The sequence below is a fragment of the Papaver somniferum genome, chromosome 5 (assembly GCF_003573695.1).
Source record: "Papaver somniferum cultivar HN1 chromosome 5, ASM357369v1, whole genome shotgun sequence".
Lineage (NCBI taxonomy): Eukaryota > Viridiplantae > Streptophyta > Magnoliopsida > Ranunculales > Papaveraceae > Papaver > Papaver somniferum.
Window position 1 is genome coordinate 173,757,024 of NC_039362.1, and position 22,711 is coordinate 173,779,734.

General features: G+C 35.9%; 1 protein-coding gene, 1 long non-coding RNA gene and 1 pseudogene across 2 annotated transcripts; 1 reads left to right on the forward strand and 2 right to left on the reverse strand.

Moving 5' to 3' along the window:
- Positions 1-10,086: 10,086 nt before the first annotated feature.
- LOC113278175 lies at positions 10,087-10,668 on the reverse strand. The gene is made up of 2 exons (XR_003325345.1): positions 10,540-10,668; positions 10,087-10,447 (listed from the first exon to the last, which is right to left on the reverse strand). It is a non-coding gene; the product is annotated as an uncharacterized LOC113278175 (long non-coding RNA).
- Positions 10,669-12,005: 1,337 nt separating this feature from the next.
- LOC113283707 lies at positions 12,006-16,245 on the forward strand (annotated as a pseudogene).
- A 130-nt stretch (positions 16,246-16,375) lies between these two features.
- On the reverse strand, positions 16,376-17,999 carry LOC113283706. Its single transcript, XM_026533032.1, has 3 exons — positions 17,838-17,999; positions 17,174-17,365; positions 16,376-16,752 (listed from the first exon to the last, which is right to left on the reverse strand). Exons 1-3 carry the CDS (start codon positions 17,914-17,916, stop codon positions 16,580-16,582), a joined length of 444 nt encoding a protein of 147 aa, XP_026388817.1. The 5' UTR covers positions 17,917-17,999; the 3' UTR covers positions 16,376-16,579.
- Positions 18,000-22,711: the final 4,712 nt, after the last annotated feature.

Consider the following 22,711-nt stretch of genomic DNA (forward strand, 5'->3'; position numbering starts at 1 on the left):
TTATCTTTAACTTAATCATTTTAGTAATCACTACACTAACTATTATTAACACTAACTAACCAATACCAAAAAATTAATCAAGAGGGTAATTTAGGTATTAATATAAATATCTAGATAAGGGGTGACCTAGATTTACTTCTAATGTCTTTACCCAAAATAAAATCATGATCCCCAAAATAACCATGGTCTCCAAAAAACCGTTCTTATATTCAAACTGATTGGGCCTTGGAGATGGAGTTCCACTCTGCGTGTAGCCTGGTGGTGGAGCTAGCAAGGAATATGTTCTGGCCGGAGGGAAACATACACAGTGAAAAATAGTACTATTGTAGAAAACGACGGCCAAGGTGGGTCTGTACAAATTTTGTTCACAAAATGCCACCCAGATACTAAACAAAAAGTTTATCCCTTTTTAGGTTACAAATTTATTTGATGTGGAGCTACTGACATGACGTCCATCCAAAGTGCTAAGTGTAGTAGACCGCTCAAAATCTTATGCCAAAGTGACCTTTATATTTTCCACATTTTCGCTAATTTGTTTTTATACGAAAAGGAAATTGCATTAGCACAAACTTATGATACATGAAGCCGATCCACTACTAGCACACTCTATACAATTTTAGTTGCAAATTTATACTGTTTACTTATAATGACGGAGAAACAAGCTCAAGATTATGGGCGATCTTAGTACAACAAAGCGTAGAATAGAAGTCCATATGTATTGTCCGGTCTATGTCCGAGTCCATTGTAAACCAAAACCTAATAAGCTCAATATATATACTTGTCTCCACATCCCTACAAGGCTAACGACAGTTTATACAATTGTTCATGATAGCAGACCCAGCACTATCTCTCTAAACTCTAGTTTCAAAACCTTCTTCTTCAAAAACCCCAACCCAGCTTGATCTTTTCTTATTTTGCTGTCCATAATCGTTCCCCTGACTATGCTTTTCTCAAAGTCTTTGGATGTCGTTGTTATCCTCTCTTGAACCACTTTCAAAATAATAAATTGCAACCTAAAACTTTATCATGTGTATTCCTTGGTTATAGTGATCGTCATAAGGGATATAAATGTCTAGAAGTTAAGAGCAATAAGATATACATATCTCGTCATGTTATTTTTGATGAATCCATTTTTCCGTACCCAAATGATATCGGTGCTAAACTTTCACCTCTCTCTTCTAATCCAACTATTGCCACTCTATTAGCTTGGCCAAACCCAATTTCTACTGCGCATCTACAATCCTCTCACAACCAGCCAGATTCTTCTACACATGTTCTACATATCACTCCCCGTCCCTTACAGTCTACATCTTCGTCGTTTTCTCCTACCACTCGAAATTCCTCTTCAAGCTCCTCTTTTATATCATATCCATAACATTCTACTTCCCTGCCATTATCTGCTAGACGTATATCCTTTTCTAATAATAATTTTCCCCCTTTATCATCATATGTATCTTCTCCTGTCTCGTCACCTGAGTCACCGTCTCTTAATTCTCCTTCTTATGCATATACATCTTCAGCAGACTTGCCCACTGTACAGGATCGTACTCAGTCGCCTACTAATACTCATCACATGGTCACAAGACTTAAGGACCATACTATTCAACCCATGAGTTTTAAGGGTTACTTATCTACTTGATATCCTATCTTAAAGTGTTTTGCAGCTCAGTTCAAATCACTTCCTTCTGAGCCAACTTGTTTTACTACTACATCTAAATTGAAAGAATGGTGGGATGTTATGCTTGAGAATTTAATGCACTTCTGCGGAATCGAACTTGGTCCCTTGTTCCACGTCGACCTGGTATGAATATTATTGGATCTAAATGGGTTTACCGTGTGAAACAGAAATCTGATGGTTCTCTCAACAGGCGCAAAGCACGTTTAGTTGCTAAGGGTTATTCTCAGCAATATGGTATTGATTATGATGAAACGTTCAGTCCAGTTGTGAAGCCAGTCACTGTTCGTTTAGTTCTTTGTCTTGCAGTATCTCATTCGTGTCCTATTAAGAAACTTGACGTTAAAAATGCATTTTTGCATGGCTCTCTTGATCAGGAAGTTTATATGGAGCAACCTCAAGGCTTTGTAGATCCTCGTTATCCCAACCATGTTTGCTTATTGCACAAAGCTTTGTACGGATTAAAACATGCTCCTCGTGCTTGGTTTCATCGATTTGCTGCATTCCTCTTTACAATTGGATTCAAGTCTTAGCATTCTGATCACTCGATGTTCATCAAACAATCTAGTAATGGTATCCTAATTCTTTTACTCTACGTTGATGATATTATTCTTACTGGAAGTGATGTTATAGGACTTCAATATCTCTTGCCTAAGCTTCAAACGAAATTTTCCATGACTGATTTGGGAGACTTACGTTATTTTCTTGGTTTGGAGGCTACATGAACCACCGATGCTCTTGTCTTAACTCAAAATCGATACGCGTTGGATCTTTTGAAACGACTTCATATCACGACTCCAAACATGTTTCTACTCCGGTTGCTCCACGATCTAAACTTTCTTCTGATGATGCTCCGCTATTTTCTGATATTACACTGTATCGTAGTTTGGTTGGTGGCTTACAATATCTAAATATGACACGTCCGGACATTACTTATGCAGTTAATCAGGTTAGTCAATATATGCATCAGCCAACTCAAGCTCATTTTATGGTTGTTAAAAGGATTCTTCGATATCTTAAAGGTACACTTGGTCATGGCATCTCTTTTTGGCGCAATAATCATATGCAACTTACGGCCTTCTCTGATGCTGATTGGGGAGGTGATCCTGATTCATCTCGTTCTACTTCAGGTCATTGTATATTTTTAGGTTAGAATCTTATTTCACGGGGATCTAAGAAACAACCCACTGTTTCTACAAGTAGTACTGAAGCTGAATATCGTGCATTATCTTCCACCTCTGCTCAGCTCACATGGATTCCGTATTTGCTGCATGATCTTGGTTCTTTCTTGTCGCAGCCACCGGTCTTATACTGTGACAATATCAGTGCAACATATCTTGCTATAAATCCTATTCATCACTCTCGTTCGAAGCATATTCAAATACATTATCACTTTGTCAGAGAACGAATTTCGTCAGGTTGTCTACGACTCTGCTATATTAAAACTGAACATCAGCTTGTTGACTTGTTTACTAAGGGACTGTCTACAACACGTTTTTATTTTCTTTGTGGCAATCTTTTCCGTTGTCTACCACCGTGTACAGCTTGAGGTGGGTGTAGAATAGAAGTCCATATGTATTGTCCATATGTATTGTCGGGTCTATGTCCGAGTCCATTGTAAACCAAAACCTAAGAATCTCAATATATATACTTATCTCCACAACCCTACCAGGCTAACGAGAGCCTATACAATTGTTCCGAAAGTGTTATGAAATTATGACAGCCGGCAATTCTTCTTGTCCGGTCAACAAATGTCTTTCGAAAACTACAATTCCTCCTAAGGTAAGTTATGTTCCTTGGTCTACTTTTCATAACTCTCTTCTTGTTAGAGATATGTTAAGCCATACAGGGGTTAATATTCATTGTGAAAATTACTTGTTGTGTGAAAATGTGAGAAAGATCGGCAGACCATCTTTTGGTACACTGTCCCTTAATTTGCTATGGAGAACTTGTTTTACTTTATTAAAGCTTTCCACATCACATGGGTGGTACCAAGCAACACTCTTAGTCTCTATTTCCTGGAGCTGTAATTTGCTAAAGCGCAAAAGTAAATAGACTTGGAACAAGACTTGCTATGCAATTGTTGGCATCTTTGGAGAGAAAAAACAATAGAGTTTTTGGTTAGAATGGAAAGTATGCCTGAAACCATTATTTTTGTAAAACAAACCATTGTACACTGGTGCACTGACGAGGAAACCTTCAGTGGTATTGATGTAAGTCAAGTGCTTATGCTTCACCATTGGTATAGTGTTCTACACATGTATTAGTTTATTTTTCTAAACCTTTTTTAATCAGAAATTGGGTTATTTGACCAGAAACCTTCAAAACCAGGTTAATATGGACGGGTAAGAGTTTGTTTAGGTCAAATGGACGGGAAATAATTTAACTTGAACCTGACAATTATACCCTGGTTCTTATTTCTTGTACACTTCACGAAGAAAATTGTCGGCATTATCTTCAACTTTCTCCTTCATCTTTGAAACCCATCGGCCCCTCCGCTATCTCGATCTTCTCTTTCTCCACCACCACCATCATCATCAATTGTAACCACAACTACCACCACCACCATCGACAATAACTACAACCACCACCATTATCATCTACAACAACTACAACCAACATCACCACCTTCCTCCACCACCACAAACACCTACAGCATCGTCGACATTGATATCACTTCCACCACAAATATCAACACCAATCTGATTTCAGTCGGTAACCCCACCACTGACTCCATCACCGTCAACAATTAAACCCATTCTGATACCCTAATTTCATTAAGATTTCTCAATTTCATAAAAACTAGGGTTTTGTTAGAGGTGTAAACTGGGTTGTGCCAGCACGGGCACAGCCAAGCCTAGCACGCTAAAATATGAGCCTAATCCATCCCAGCATGTGATTTAGCCCAGCACGACCCAACACGTTAGTTTCGTGGGTTGTGCTGGGTTAGCCTAATCGGCACGGTAGCACAGCACAACACGCGGCATGGATAAGCACGTGGCCCTGCCCAGCACAGTAAGTTAAGAAAGCACGTCATAGCATGCAGAAGTGCACTATATAACAAGGCATAATTACATCACATTTTGTGTATATTTCACAAAAGAGTCATCATTCTAGCTAGTTTTTGACATTTTATGCTAGCTTCTTTTTATAACAACACATATAATGCCTAAATATTTGGAGAATATATTTCAATATCGTTGTTGTAATATCTTTACCTATATTTGACTATAACATTAATTTACATGATATGATCCAATTTTATATTTAATGGGTTTTTTTTTATTGAATAAACTTGTTCAATTTACTTGAAATAATTTCAAATGATATGTTGTCTATGTTAGAGCATGGCTCGGTTGAACCCACCAAGCATTGGCATGTCAAGTTTGGTTGTCATATTTTAGTGAATCAAAACTCATGTTAAGATTCGCTTGATTATGTACTAGAGTTAAACTTCGTATAGGTTAGCTTGAAAGTATTAGGATATGAGACATTACAAGTATTGTGAAGACTTGAAGATGTGAAGAAGCAAGGAGCTACAACGACAACAATCGTCTTTCCACTTGATGTTAGTGATATTTGACTTGAACTGTTTCATTTGCTAACATATCTTTCAAGTCGTGCATACTGAAAACATAACTGCGAAGCATATATGAACTCTAGATAGACATAGTATTAAGGAATACAATACGAGGTTTATTGCTTAAGCATTAAACTTTGTAGATAAGACATCACCATAATCATTTGAATGCTATTGTGATTATGTATGGGTATGAGGTGAGGATTTCATCCTAGGAAGTAAGTTCATAAACTTGTTTGTGGACCGAAAAGTAAATTGCCTGGTGTTATTGGTTTTGTTATTCATTGCATATCTTATGAACAACCAATATGTGTGATAGAGTATAACCACTCACAACTTGTTGTGTTCTTGGTAGAACTGTTCACAAATTCCTGACTTATGTATTGGTATAACTTTTATTCGTAAAACCAATCTTAAGTAATCACCTGTGGTATGATCGAATTTTGTATGTCTGACCTTGTAAGGGAAAGGGAATCGACCCTAGTAAGGGAAAGGGAACCGATCCTAGTAAAGGGTGCAATACATCAAAGGGAACCGATCCTTGTATGGGGTGCAGCAAGGTTTATAGCAGAGAGGGGAACCAATCCTATGGACATGTGCAACACATATAAGTTAGATACCATATATATGTGAGGAACCGATCCTAGTACCTAGTCAACCGAACTTTTGGGAAGCTAGTGTGACTATGCGTAGTACTCACATGGAGGTAGAACCGAACTTGTTTTGGTAGAACCGTAAACCCATGACTGTGATTGAATGTTGGTTTGATCAATCACATAGTTCATGAAAGTCAGATGAACCAATTCTAAACTTGTTTGGAAGTGTGGAAAATCGGTTTCAAGGTTGTAAGTGTGAAAGAGAACTTACAAAGTTAAGATGTCGAAAAACTTTGAATACATGCTGTGAATGTTTATTTCTATAATTGTTCAAAGATATTCCTTAACGTCTAAAGGAAAAGAATCCCAGGATCGAAACATAAGTAATTTAAGAATCTTTTAATTAAGGTTATTAATTTCACTTTGTATGGAAATTACAGAATTAGTAATGTGCATTTACTAATTATATTTTCCGAGATATTTCTATCGTTATTTTTGGACAAAGCATTTCCAGGAATTATGAAAACCGAATCTGTATTAATATCTTGAGAGTATTTTTGGTTTTGGAAATTCCTTGGTGTCCAAACTTCCTTGTCTATAAATACACGAAGTTTTCCTTTCTAGCAAACTAATCCTTCGTAACAACAGATTTACTCTTTTGTTGTTGTTACTGGTGTAACCGCATATCAGAGAGGAGAGTAATCTAATTAGGTGAAATCTCTTACGGCCTCTCAGTTTAAAGTATTCTTTGGGATTGAGAAGCTCTAGCGCGACCCGTTGGTAGGAAACTAGATACTTGCGGTTTATCTTTGTTTTCGATTGATTTGATTGACTAACGGTGGTTGAAATCTGATTGCACCTAGTTTGTTTATTCTTGAGAATCTTCTCTTTTGATATAAGATTCACTCAAACTAGTTCAGAGTTTCGACGGGGATCTTTAGACTGTTGTTAGTTCTAAAGACGATCTTGTGATAATCCATTGGTAACAGACTCCGTTCTGTGCGTGATTGATCACAAGAGATTCAAGTGATTGTGTGCAGGTTTTTATTGAAGATTTAAGAAGATTTGAAGACAAAGAAGATATTGAAGATCTGACTTGGGTTTTATAATCTTTGGCGTGTACAATACTTGTTTCGGTAAAAGAGGATCCAATTAATAATCGGTTTATCCTTGTGGTAGATTGGATTGATTAATTGAGTAGATCAGCATCAATACGTTTCCTTGTGATTAAAGGTATTGATTGGCTTAATATTAAATGATTACCTTAGGGTGATTGAACATAAGATAGATCTAAGGACCTGACGAAGGAGTTTATGTTAAGATAAACTGAAGAGCCTTTGTCTGACTCATATCACTTGGTTAATACCAAACAGATTTGTTGTTCCTTACTGTTTGGAATACGAACCAAAGGAATTGTTCCAAGTACGTGACTTATTCACAAGTCGGAGGCGTGGGAATACAGACGGAACTAAGTGAATTATAGGGTTAGTTAATTGGTCTCAACTATACGAAGTTAGGTGTAATTTTGTATAGCGGCTTAATCCTGACAGTATTCAATTCTGGACTAGGTCCCAGGGTTTTCTGCATTTGCGATTTCCTCGTTAACAAAATCTTGTTGTGTCATTTACTTTTATTTTCCGCATTATAATTGTTTTATTATAATTAAAGTAAATCACACAAACGTTAATTCCTATTTACTTGATAAGCAATCCTATTGTGTTTGGTTAAGTCTGAACCTTTGTATCAAGTAAACATACTTCTTTGTTGTATTGTATCGATCTAATATCCATAGACGATCACACGAAGTGTGAACCGATTAGTTGCACTGTCTCGACTCAGTCCATAGACAATCACTTTCGGAGAAAAGACTTATAGGTAGGAAAAGTTTTAGCTTGAGGTATATTTGGGTACCCTCGCCTTTTCAGTCTATTTAGATTCTCGTGATATTGTCCAACTTAATGTATGCCATTAAGTGATTTCAAATTGTTTATAGCACATGTGCCAGCACGGCACAACACGGCACAACACGTTTATCCTTGTGTTGTGCCTAGCTTTTGACTAGTAAAGCACAACACGACACAACACGTTTAAATCGTTGGTACAACACAACACGGCACATGGAACGTGAAGCACGTGACTTCGTGTGCCGGGCTGTGCCGGGCCGGCACGTTTTACAACTCTAGGTTTTGTCTTCAATCAATTTCATAATATGGGCACTCATAAGTTTCCTAACCCTATTTCTCTTTTTGATTTTATTTTCTAAACTCATCAATTACACATGCATTGATCAACCTGGAGTATATGATATGAATGATGTTGTATGAATTATGAAATTTTAGTATATTTTTTTCCTTCCATAAACATGGGTGAAACCAGTATCATCATGAATTTTACCTGAAATCCATGAGATGGATGGATGATTTTATGAGATGAATGATTTTTTTTTTTGCTTAATCATGGATGAAACCATTATCATCCTGTCTTAGACCCTTTTTTTTCTTGTGTAAACATGGATGAAACTGTTATCATCCCTTTGAATTTGGTTGAATTGATTTTCATCCATGTCTAAATAAGTTTGAAACTTTTATCATCTTGTTAAAGATGAAACCAGTATCATCCTTTCTTAGACCCAAAAATTATGAGATGAATTCATTTTAGTCTTTCTTTCTTATTGCTTAAACATGGTTGAAATGGGTATCATCATGTTTTGAATTTGATTGAATTGGTTTTCATCCATGTTTAAGCTAGTATGAAACTCGTATCATCCTGTTTTAGATTTGGCTGAATTTATTTCATCCATGTTTAAACCAGAAACTGGTTTCATCCTATTTTAATTTGGTTGAATTTGTTTTCACTCGTGTTTAAGTTAGTATGAAACTGGTTTCATCTAGTTTTAGATTCAGTGGAACTCGTTTTCATCCATGTTTCAACTAGGGTGAAACCGATTTCATCATGTTTTAGACTAAGTTGAATATGAATGAACAACATTGTCAAGACAGTTGCACAAAAAGTGCTCTGGGATTTGCATAATATTTTGTGTTTTTCTGATGGCATTTTGAATTTTAATATCTTTACATATATAGTGTTATTATTGTGTATTTGCTAAGGGGATCTTGAATGCCAAGCATTCTGATAGATGAGGTATATAACTTGGATATGAGATAATTAATATTGCTCTATTTATGACCAGATGTTGATGAACATATCATACAGGTAATTTCAGGCATATCAAGGATCCATAAGAAAAACATTGTATTCGATAACACAACATTGTTGTTCTAATAGGTGATGCCAGGGTTGGAAAGCTGCAGAATATGGTGATTAATGAATCTGGAATTGATTGTTGCGGTTGTGCTAGGATGTGTGTATGGAAATGTGCTGGGAAGCAGCTCAAATAAAGTTTCAATCTGTGTTTTAGTTTGAGAACAATGAATTTGAGCTGTTGGAGTTGAGTTTACCTTGGCAGTTACTCGAAAAAGTTACAAGTCTTCCTCTTCTTCAGGTGTTGATGGAGGCGGCGGCGACCTTGGTGACAGTGGTGGCAGCGATGCAAGAAATGATGGTAGTATTACAGGCAGCAACGATATCGTTAATGACAGTGATGGTGTTGCAGTAAGTGAAGATGGTGGAGGTGTGACAACATGGAAAGCGGTGGTGATGGAGGAGAAGGCAATGGTGGAGATGACATCGTTCGAGGAAGCGTCGACACTGATGATGGTAAAAGTGGTGTTAATGGGAGGATTGTTCTGGATGAACTTGATTTCATCCTGAGAAAGCATATTTTTGGTCGAATATTGTACATGAAAAATATTTTTGTCAGTATGCGAACTTGTTTAGGGATGTTTCTGTCAATTATAATTATACTTTTCTAATATTTCTTGGCAGATTGACCAAAATGGATAATTGAACAGTATTTTTTTGATTTATGTCCATATAAACAGTATCAAAATATACAAGTCCGTTTTACCCAGAAATTGTAGATTTTGGTCTTTTAAACCAATTTTGTTTTTTTTTTAATTCGAGGAAAAAAAAACAAATTCCTCATTCAATGGGCTTATGTTTAATGGGCCGCGGTTGTGGTGGTGGTCAGAGTTATAAATCACATTGTGCATGGGCGGGATTGGTGATCAGAAGTATAAATCTGAGGGCGAACGTGGTGGTTGGATTATTAATTTGATGGTGGAGGTGGAGGTGGAGGTGGCGGTCAGTCTTTTCAAATATTAAAGAGAACCATATAACCGCATACGTTTTATCACATCAAATATGGAATACACTATACAAACATAAGTAAGCTGTAAGCAACATCAAACTAAGATGAGAGAAGACAGCAACATGCAAACAATACATTACTTGCACATATATGTAAGAATAAAATACACGGTATGCGATTTGACCAGCCACCAGGATCCAGTGGGGTAATTTAAGCAGGAGGACAGCATTTGGGGCATTCACAGCACGGCGTGTAAACACCATTACTGCATCTAATTTCTGGGCATACTCTATTTGGATCCCAATTTGGTACTATGTCTGAGCACAATACCCCTAGGCACACAATTTCCGGGCACGTATTTACGTGATCGTCCTGAAGTATCATCCCTAAAAGATCCATACAAATATTAAATCAGCTGATAGTTACATAGAAATGTAAATAATTTGATAGACATTAAACTATAAGAAAGTAGTCTTACTGCTGGCAGAAGAGGCTGCAGGCATGGCAACCAAAGCAAGCAAGAAGAAGCCAAGGAACATACTGATCTTGGCCATGATTTAATGAATGATTTCTTTTGTCGATGATTTAGGAGGTATTGAAAAATGATGATGAATTGATCAATTAATGTGTTAACTAACCTCTATTTATAGAAAATGTACAAATTAAAAATATTGAGTTTAATTGCAAACAATCAATAGAATACTGAAAATATAAGAAAGTCTTTGTTCTTCATTTAGTGTTTTCCTTCAGTTTTATGTCAATATACGTTATCAATTTTAGCACGAGTACTATTTTTAAGTTTGAATTCTAAGATATATATCCATCTCAGGTTTGGTGTTACTCTTGGCTCAGATGGTGTTCCTAATTGTCGGCTCTTTCCCCTTATTCTCTGTTCATACTGTGTTCGTTTAACTGGGAAAATAATTTTTAAACTTTGGTTTCGGAATAGTTAACCTCATTAATCAAGAAAACCATTGATTGGTCAACCGCTCTCAATTCACCGCCACTAAACTCCGTCCTACCATTTTTGCTTTACCAAATGTAAACAAAAAACATAAGATTCTCACATAATTATATTGAAAATTCTTATCTCTTATCAAATCTTTTTATTACAGTAACTTTTCCAAAACCCTCTATTCCATTGTTCTTCATGCTAGAAGTAAACTTGACCCAGAGCGATAAGATTAATTATACTTTAATGAGAAATATAAAAACTTACCTACCCGATTTAATAATAAGTGAACTTTTTAATTTTTTGGCGTTTACCATTCATGAATGGGGTAGGATCTGTTAACATGGTTATAATGACATAATTCGTTGATATGGTTGTCATTTTTTGTACCAAACCCAACCGGCAATGAATTTAAAGTTAATATTTTGGCGACATGTTCCTCGTATAAAACTCTACACTCATAATAAAAATGAGAGAATTCCGAAATATGAAACTTCACCATCCACAAATTTTAATTTCAACCGTTAATCTTCAACGATTGATATTCAAAATGGTAGATGGTGGTCTTATACATCTCGGAATGCTCTCATTTTTGGTGGGAGTGTAGAGACTTATAAAAAGAACGTGTCATCAAAAAATTAGCCTCAAATTCATTGTCCGTTGGATTTGGTAGAAAAAATGGCGCTAAAATGTCAAAATTATGTCATTATAACCATGTCAACGGATCCTTCCACTCAATGAATATTGATGGATGCTTGGACCGTATGTGTATAATTTTGGAGTATATATGCAGTTTTGGTTTCAATTACAACTTTGAAATTTTACCCAACTTTTTGTGACGTGCTAGGCTAACTCACGTGTTGGTCTGGAATGGGCCCGTTAATTAAAAGAAACAAAAATATACCCCCATCTCTTCCGATCTCATATGTGGAATACTATATGGGCGGGCCTATGCCGAGTGGTGATGTATAGATAGGCACACCCCACTGAAAATGATGGCGTCGGCAAGGCTAATGAGCGATAGTGGTGACAAAGTTCTCAAAATTTCTTCATCAAGTAGTCTCAGAATTCAAAGAGGTGATATCACAAAGCGATCGATTAACGGTACTTCTGATGCCATTGTGAGAGTAAATTCTCTCTTTTATTAGCTCAATACGATTCATTTGAGTTAATTGCTTCTGTAATTTCTAGGGTTTACTTACAAATTTACTGATTTCATGGGATTATTATCAAGTGGTGATAGACTGATCGTTTGATTGGGGATCAGCCACCATAATTTTTTGAATAGGGGATTAGCCCCCAAATGATGCATAATAATATTGGTTATATTCATTGATTAAAACCTTAGAACAACCTATGAATATATGGTAAACATAATTTGAATCCTAAGCAAATAAGGAAACACAAACTAATTCCTTAAATAGCTATATTGGTATCCCAACAAGAGGTCTGGTGGTGGTGAGGATTATAAACCTCATTCATTTGTGGAGGTGGTGGTGGCCAGATTTGTTTAATTCATTGTGAATTTCTTGTAACATGTTATATCTGATAAATTGATTGGCTTGGGTTTTTCTTCTGGGGTTGTTTAGTGATAATTATTTGATAGTCATTTATTTATGGCAGGTAAATGCAGCTAATCAAGTGATGCTTGGAGGTGGGGAAGTTGATGGAGGTAGACACAAACTAAACCCATCACAAGGTTTTAGATTCTTTCTAGTTTATGTTTATGGGACATGAATTGGTACTTAATGTTAGTTAAGCTAGATTGCCTTACCCTGGATGGAAATGTTTTTGGTTAGCGATACACAGAGCTGCAGGACCTGAACTACGAGCAGCTTGTTATGATGTTCCAGAGGTTCGTCCTGGAATCCGTTGTCCAAAAGGAGAAGCAAGAATTACTCCGTAGGTATACCTAAAATTAGATTTTATTTTGAATGTGAACTTATGATTTTGGTACGTGTTGACTAAAATATTTATAACATTTGTGCAGACCATTTAAGCTGCTCGTTTCGCATGTTATTCACACTGTTGGTCTTATTTATGATATTGACAATAACCCAGAAGTCACTCTAAGAAATGCCTAGGGGTATATTTATACTGATCATATATGGATATTCAATGTTTATATTTTCATATGCATTAGTTGATTTCTCTGTGATCATCGTGCAGTTTCTAATGGCAATTTTTAACTCAATTCGTTGCAGAAACTGCATAAAGCTTGCAAAGAGAGCAACATAGATTTTGTTGTTTTTCCTGCAATATCTTCTGGTTTATGGCCCACTGGTACGTTTCACCTAAGGACTTAAATGTTGTGTTGCTTATATTACATATAGCACATCCGATATGCAGTGGTGTACTTAATGGCCGAACAGTTGATGACGATCTATATCTGAAATCTCTTTTGGTGAGCAAAACTAGAAGAAAGTTGGTAATTCTTATGGATAAAATGTTGAATTTTGGTGTGCCCTTCACCTTTAAGGTCAGCCAAAATATGTTTTATCATTAACACAATGACGGAATAGTTTTTGAGAGCTAAACTTCTTAAAAATATTCTGTTCTTTGGAGCTAAAAGTTCTTGCGACATAACTGTTTTTGAGTCTAACATTGTTAACTTGAATGGAAGACCATTATCAATAAAACAAATGACAAATCCCTAGTAACTTAAACTAAACTACTCAATCATATGCATTTATATCTCGGGCAACAACCTTCTTTGTTGAGTGTGACCTTACTTGCGCAGGATCTGTTCTATAAGCTCGTATCTATGTATCCTTGAATTTTGAAGTCTTAGACTAAGACTCTTTGTTGCGAGGACAAAGCAGTTCAACAAATCTGATAATTTTTGTTCTCCTTCTAATCTTTTTGTATTTTCTCCTAATTAAACGTCATTTTCTATTTAGTTATCCATATGAAAAAGCTGCTATAATTGCAATATGTACTGTAATGGAATCAGATGGTGACTTCAAAGAGATAACGTTTGATGGTATTTTGCTCTGTGCATTAAAGTTCTTTAATCATTTGTCAGCTGATTTTTCTGTACATGAGATTGACTTTGCTTAAGTGACATGCTCAATGAATTGTGGTAAAAACATAATCTTTAGGATTTTAGGGCATCACAATTAGCTGTTGCTATATGAAAAGAATACTAAAATGTCACGGGATATAAATTGAACATTGATCTCCATTTTGGAAGAGCATTTCCTTGCGATTTTTGTTGGAAAACATCTAGTTTAACAATTTTCTATCACACCATTCTTGAACTGCGCATATTATTCATCTAACTCTTTCTGTTTGATTGTAGGTGCATTATGTTCTCTTTGAAGATGACGTATACGATGCTTGGTTGGAGAAGGCGAATGTATTGCTTTAGTTGCTGCCTGCACCCAACAGTTTAGCAAGGTAGGCAGAGTTGTAGAACTAATATTATGCAATGTGTGGTTAACCTTTGTATGGATTAGATTAGTTGACTTGAACTGTGGAAAGAAAAAACACCATTAGTGTTCTTAGAAGGTGAGATCAGGTAGCTAACAAATCAGCCTACCTGATCTCTCTTTCGGCTCTCCTTCCTCTGCTCTAAACGAAAACCGTAACCTAACCGGCCGCCTCCTGCTCATATCGTCTCCTTTGGAGCACATTTGAGCAGCCATGTCACCCTGTTCATCAGCCTCTCTTATGGTTAGTTACTAGTTTTAATTTTCCTTCATGTTATTTTTTATTTTATGTTTTTTATGGTTTCGTTTTCACTGTTATGCAACTTTTGGTTTTGTTTATTTGGGGAGTGGGTTGTTGGGGAAACTTTGGGTGTGGATCTGATGAAGAAAAGTCACCAAAGCTTACCTCTTTGTTCATCTCCGGCCAATCAGCAAAATGCAGTTTCAGCTTCCACTCAGGCGTTTTTGTTTTGATCGGCGATTAGCAGCTCTAGATATCCTCTGATTTTTCTGTTAGGGGTTATCAATTTTTATTTTGGCTGTTGGCTTTAGTGTTAGATTTATCAGGTCTTCTATTGTGTTTTATTTGATGGGTTCTGTGTTAATCTTTGTATTGGGGATCTTTTGTTCAAGTCACTTTCTGATCGATACTTACCCCAAGCTTGGTGATGATCTCTGCATGCAGGAACAACAACACCAACGGTATTTCAGGCGAGTGCTTTATGTTCGGGTCACTTTCCGATCACACTTAACTCAGCTGCACTACCCTCCAGCTTATCCTCCACTTCAATTTTCACAAAGTGGTCGATCAATGGTACTTCTGATGCGATTGTGAGTTTTCTTAAATTTCTCATTTTTTTGGATCAATTCAATTTGATTCCTTTAAGTAATTGCCTCTGTAATTTCTAGGGTTTGGTCACAAATTTACTGATTTCATGGGTTTATATCTAGTTGGTTTAGTGGCCTGGTGGTGGTGATAGTGGTCAGAACTGTAACTATATAGGTGGTGATGGTGGTTCAGGGGGGTTGAGGTGGTGGGACTGGTGACCCGAAATGTGTACATTATTAGTTGGGAAGGTAGTGGTCAGAATTGTAGACCTCATCCTGGAGGTGGTGGTGGCGGCTAAAAAGTGCTTCCGGTGGAGCTAATTTTAACAAATTGGTGGAGGTGGAGGTGGTGGTCAGATTAGTATAATTTGTTCTGAAATTTCTGTGACATTTTATGCAGAATAAATGGATCGGCTTTCATTTCTCACGTGGAGTTGTTCTCCAGTGATTAATTTAAGACTCTCTTCTTGTGACAGGTAAATGCAGCTAATGAACGGATGCTTGGAGCTGGGGGAGTTGATGGCGGTAAACACACTGTTGGTCCAATTTATGATATTGATAATCACCCAGAAGTTATTCTAAGAAATGCATACAGGTATGTCTATATTGATCCCAATAGTTGGAACACACGGATATCCAATATTTACCTTTTTTCTGTGTAGGTTGATTTTTCTGTAGTTTTTTTCGTGCAGTTTCTAATGGCAATATTAAATCAATTTGTTGCAGAAACTGCATAAGGCCCGCAGAAGAGAGCAACATAGATTATATTATTTTCCTGCCATATCTTGTACCGTTTATTGGTAAGTTTCCCATGAGCACTTAAATGTGGTTAAAGCCCATGTGTGAATGACATGGTCTGTTTTTTCTGACTGATCGATGACGCTCGGTATTTACGGAGGGGTTCCAAATTCATGAAAGCATGAATCTCTGAATTATACTAATTTGATTTATTTGGAAAATTAATTTTGTTCAATCTGAAGGATCTTTTGAAGAAAATAATTTGATATGAGAAAATAACAGGAAAGTCACCGCATAGAAGGCCTTCTTAACAGCCTACCAAACATAGCACACAATATTACAGTTGACGGAATACAATTTACGCAATGCAACTGGCACGTTTCCTAGTGTAGGAAGAATACATAAGTAAGAAACGTATACATATAGCAGTAACTACGATTCTGAACACTAAAATGGAGGGGAAAAAAAGAATGCAGTAACTACGAAGGTAGGTGGATTAATCGAGCTCCATGCAGGTCCCCTGAGAGAGGGCTTGCTTTGTAGGTTTTAATATCGCAGCTATTCAAATTTTATTGGGTCGCTTTTAAATTTGTAACACCACAACAGTTGCAAATTTCTTTAGTAATGCAAGCGTATCTCGTGGTGTCTTCACGCTCTACTTCACAAAACGGGGGACAGTCGACGAAGCAATTATCAGAAATTTGGAAGTCACGAACTTCTTTGCAGCTCTTAGATACCACCACTGATTTATATATAGTCAATGCATAGTAGATTCAATCAGTTGATGATACCAAAAACGATATGTACTAAGAGAATAACAATGCGATTAAACTCGCCATATATAAAGAGGGATGACTAACATAACTCAGGACTAAATTAACTCAGGACTAAATTAACTATAAATAATTTTTTCTAGTTCCGCAAAATTGAAGGATCCCGTATCTTTCTGAAAAAAACTACCCAACAATATTTTTATATTTTGTCTTGGAATTATAAAGTTTTATTTCAAATATGATAATAGTATCAATTAATGTTTGAAAACTAGTAGTATTTTGGATATAGATGGAAAAAATTTATACCTTTCTATGCGTAAAAATTTCAAAATCATGGGTTGAATCATTGATGGAGCACCAAGGGTCATTAGGGGGTTTTGATCTTATTACCTGGTAACTCGCAACACAGGCAGGTGTGTCCATCTATGCCGTCATTTTCGCAAACGTAGTTCCCATCGAGTTTCTTATCAGAATCTGGATTACAATATGAGGGACAATCCTGGGCGCATGATTTACTATCAGCAAAGTGGCGATATTTACTCACACCAGACTCGCATTCCTCTACTTGCGCAGATACCATCTCTGATATATGCCCGATATATGCCCAAAGCATTGTACATTCAATTAGTTAACGATTACGATATATACAGATATGTACGAACAGATAAATTTGTATATATACACGAAATGCAAATACTAATATATGCATACAATTTCCAATTGTTAGCAGATATGTTTCAAAAAAAAATAAAAATTAGCAGATGATTAGATAGTAATCAACAGAATCTGAATTAGTTAATCCACTGACGGACCTACAGCTGGGCTAACCCGGACTTTAGCCCAGATAGTCGTCACAGCCCAACAACCTAAAAATTGAAATGCTATACTGGACCAAGGCTATTAGTCCAGGCTGAAAAAAAATTAAAATTTCTTGGGTCCGTCCCTGAGTTAATCTATATATATCTATATTGAGCGACCAGGGATTTTACTTGCCAACAATAACAAAAAAAGAACGAAGAAAAATGAAGATATGGAGTGCAATATATATGCTTACCAACAGAAGATGACATGATGAAAATCACGGCAAACAATAGGAAGGAGTCGATTAGGAGAATGCTAATCCTAGCAGCCATGATGATTCAGCGATATTTCTCCTTTTCTTTGCAAATGATTTTTAATTTTGATGATCAGATATATCATCTATTTGTGGTCCATGATTTTGCACTAGCTATCCGAATTTTGAATTATTATTTATTTTCCAACTCCAAATTAGCTAAGATGTTATATATTTTATACATCACGACTTGCCTTACTCTTACGCAACTATATCTATCGGCGACTATGGCTTACAGCTACGAAGATATATTTATATCATTATCAAAATAATAAACCTTATTAAGAAAATAAAATATAATAATATTCCCTCTGTGATATTTTAGGATTATTTTCTTGTTCCACAATACTTGAAAGTTTTCATATTTTCCCACAAAAGTATCAATAATACCCTCAACACTTTGTCTTGCAACTATAAGTTTATTTTAAAATGCATTAATAGCAATTAATGTTTGAAGACTTTTTTTATGGGTATAGTTGGAAAACTTTTATATTTCTCTCCATTTCTTAATCTGCGTGAAAACTCCTAGAACATCATCTAAAGTGGAACGGAGGGAGTAGAAGATCCTTATTTTACTTGATTGCCAACAAAATTTCTCTAAAAATAATAGATATGCTTCAGCCGGCCATCTTCATCCCAGATTTTTTATTTTCCAAGCATGGAAAATGATTCTGATAAATTAATAGGTTAGTAGGTACTTGTGAGTCCATAAAATTAACTAATGTTATCTGATAGAAGAAAAGCCAAACTAACATACTCGCATAAAGATATTTTCTTGTTTCCGTTTTTTTTTCTTTTCCCTTTGAGGGGGGTTCTTGGCAAGTTACACATTCGTAGTTGAAATCGAAACACAAGTATTTATTCGTGATATTTATCCTAACGTTTCTGGGGGCGCTCAAAAAGGTTTAGGAATTATTAATTGTTGGATATTTTCAATATTGTTTGTCGCCATCCGGATGTGTTCGACCTGACATCGTTTCGTGAAATTTTTTTCTGGTTTTACTTTGAAAAACCTAGAAATTTCCATTCAAACTTCAACAGACGCGTTTCTTCCCATAAGCCGCCATTGATGGCTTTTGGAAGCGTCTGTTGGTAATGAAAGGGCATTACTATAAGTAGCGAAGATATTCTCCCATTCTTATCAATCAAATGAACTTGTTTTCTCTCTTTTTAAAGCATCATCGGAAATCTTTCTCGTGTGTTCTTGATTGGGTCAAGGGGTACAAACCTTGAATCCAATTTCTCAGTTATAGGGCTTTCATTGTATCCTGAAGGCACTATTTCGCATACCTGTTGTAATCATCAATTGATATTGGGAGGGTAGAAATAACTCTCTAAAAGAAATCTATTCGAGCCTTGAAAGTCAGAAGCACAACAATTTCTCTAAGTTTATTCCATCCTCTATTTGAACCCATTTTCCAACATTAATTTATATCCATCTAAAAACAAAGGATAAAAGGTGTCTAAAATGCTAAGAATACGTTTCTATCCGTTAAATTCTTAAGCTATACATTTTTATGTAGTATTTTTTATATATTTTCTTATATAGAATAATATATTTATTATGAGAAATAAAAAAAAGAATAACACTATAATTCACACATAACTTTGGTTAGAAATCTAGCAACAAACTGGGCCTAACACCTTTTTGAATAACAACACCTAGGCTATAAAAGATAAAATTGTTTGAATCATTACTAGGCTACTAGCATCATTACTTAAATTTTATATACTTTTCTTTTCTTTTTTTCTCTTTATTGCTTTTTCTTCTTTTCTTTAAAAGAAAATATCTTTTTTTTTGTGATTTCTCTTATGATTATAATATATGATTGACATGTGGAGTTGTTAGTGAGCTTAACAACAAGCTATGCTCCAACACCTTTATGTATAACGAGCCCAATTTTACGAAAAATAAAACAACCTACACCCTTTTCTTTTTATATAACAAGAGTGTCGTGTTCGGTTTCTCTAGAGTCATAACTCAAATCATATCTACTTCTCCGTCCACGCAAAAGCAACCTTTCTCTTAAATATGCTTTTGTGTCTTCGCCGCACCACCGCCATCATATCTCCTCATCATCACCGTAAAGAAAGAACAACAAATACGGATCAAGTAATGGAAAGGTTTTATTACTGTGGTTTCTTGGATTTTGATACGACCTTCTTTTTGTTGTTTGATTATCAAGTGTTAAACAATCATCTTCGAGGGCTAAATATCAGAGATTTCCAAAAAAAATTATATGATCTTTCCATGAATTTTCAAAATTCTTAATTTGGGATTCGCATTTTATGTTTTGATTCTCATCAAAAGTTTCTCCGGGATCCAATCTTCTCTGGGATCCAACAATGGTAACTAAAGCCAGAAAGAAAAAAAGAAAAATCAAACTTTCCATCTTGCGCTGTGATATTACCATTTTCCAGTGTATCGTGTGAAGATAAGGGTAATATTGGAAGACATAATTTGCAGCTTCACCCGGCTACAGTAAGGCTAGTTCGCTTTATATAAATAATAATATAATAGATTTTTTGTAACTTCTTCTAATAATCTTTTCGATTTTATTTTTCTAATTCCAAAATTAGTAAAAACCAATTAATTTTTCTAAGAAAAAATAACGCAACAATTGCATAACTTATCCTTGCAAATAAGCAGCAGCACTCGGAATTCGTTTCTTCTCAACAAAACTTGAAACACTTTATTTTCCATCTCTCGGCATTTCGAAACGTTATTTTTGATGTTGAGAGGTAACAGCGCCCACACATCTACGCACATACCATTTCTTAACACAAATTAACATGATAATAAATCCTACAGGGACAGTATTGTCCGTGCACTAGGTCGATTTGAGGAAACCACGAAAAAAAATTCCGTTGTCTTCGAGTAATCTCAACATTGACAAGTTACTCATCTTAGTTTGGTCTACATATTGAAATTTTACGAAAACATGATCAACTTAATAAAAGAGGTTACAATTGCATTCGTGGAACATCGGCGCACAAGCGTCAAGTACTCCAACACAGATAGGCCGGCCCCGAAGGAGAAGCAGGGAAAGCTCCACTTCGGGCAACACGCTTATGGGGGCAACAAAATAGGAATGTGTACCATGGTAACTATCAAAAGAATTGGAACTAATATGAAGATCTAAGATGAAAAAGTAGTTTTTTCAGTTGAATAGGAGTCAACTTCAGTGGATTGTTAAAATTTCCGGATGTTTTCCATTCAAAAAAAATTGATCTCCGCCTATATCAGTAAGTTTTAGGGTTTAGGGTGATATATAGTACCGTTATGTTACTTATGTATGTGTGAGTTGTTAAATTTTGTAACTGAATCCAATATAGATTCAGTAGAAATTTTATTTTTCAGGGATGCAACTCCATTCTACTTTTTCGGGGATTTTGGTTCGATTCAGTTATTCAAAATCAATTTCTACTTAGCCTACATGTCGACATATGGCACCGTTTCTTAGGATGATAAGATCTAGCTATATATAGTTCAAAACTTACCCGCAATTCTTACTCCAGAGAGTCAGAGACACACAACATACTATAGCTACTCAAGATTACGAGCTATTATTATATGTTTGGCCTTTGGGGTTCTTTTTCCACCTTCCTATGCGAAAATTTGGACGCCATCACATGTTTTTCCATTTCGATTATGATATTAATTGACCATGGATCGTCGATGATCAAATGTTGATTAGTATTTTAGCTTTTTAGTATGGAAACGAAGCCACAAAACTTGCAACAGGGCAACATATTTTGGGTCTGCTTTGGGGCAAAAAAATCTCAGGAATACATCACACAAAATACAAACCAAAGGGACTTCAAATGAAAGAGGGAAGCAACACAATAGCGCAATACATTGCTCATGACCATTTTTGGGTTAAACTTAACATATTCTGTGTGGGTTTTGATTTTATGAATAAATCTTCCAAAGTTTGAAGTTGAATCTGATATAGGGTTTAGATCAAATTTTATAAATTTATCAAGATGTAGAAGATGTTGTTTCTGTGAATCTGAGCCGTGAGAGAAGAAATTGAAGCAGATGTTGTTGAATGAAGATGGATTGAATCTGTTTGAAGAACTGAAATGGTGGATTTAGGGTTTGTCAGTAACAGAAGGAATTGGTGGTTGTTCTCAAATGGGTTTGCTACTGCTCAAATTACAGAAATCGAGTTGTTGCTATGGGTTTTCTGTGAAAGCAGGAGATGATGAGGAACAAGACCAATTGGGTTTTATGGGGTTTGCTATTATGAAGATGAGAATACAGGGAGTACAAATGAACCAATTGGGTTTTATGGGGTTTGCTCTTATGAAGATGAGAATACAGGGAGTACAAATGAACCATTTGGGTTTTATGGGGTTTGCTCTTATTAAACATGATGATTCTATAGGATTCCTAATTTTGGGTTTTGGTTAATTTGTTTATGAAGAGCTAATGTTACTAGGGTTCATTTCATTGCTACTGACGATAGGACAAGTGCCCATCTCAAAGATTTGCATCCCACAGAGTGTTGCTAATACTTGGCATCCATGTAGCAAGCAACAAGAATATGACTTGTACAACATTGGCAGCGTCACAACAGCATTTCATAATACTGATTCCCATGAATCCAACAATTTAGTGGGCACTCCCGTCCGTAGACTTGTCTCTAATTCATCGTATCCACTTTCAAGTCATCGGCGCGCTTTAGCTGGAGGAGGAGACTATGATGTATGCGCGGCCAAGGCATGAAGAAACATAAACTATGATAATCTTATTGTTTATTTGTGTATGCACACAAGGTTAACTAGTTTCATGTCTTACTTGCAGGGGA

What these genes read in the sequence shown, in the direction of transcription:
- LOC113283706 (XM_026533032.1), bottom strand. Translation starts at nt 17,916, where the DNA reads ATGGCTGCTAGGATTAGCATTCTCCTAATCGACTCCTTCCTATTGTTT. An exon ending in CATCATGTCATCTTCTGTTG is followed by an intron (nt 17,366 to 17,837) that starts GTAAGCATATAT and finishes GGCATATATCAG; the next exon opens with AGATGGTATCTGCGCAAGTA. An exon ending in CCTGTGTTGCGAGTTACCAG is followed by an intron (nt 16,753 to 17,173) that starts GTAATAAGATCA and finishes TATATAAATCAG; the next exon opens with TGGTGGTATCTAAGAGCTGC.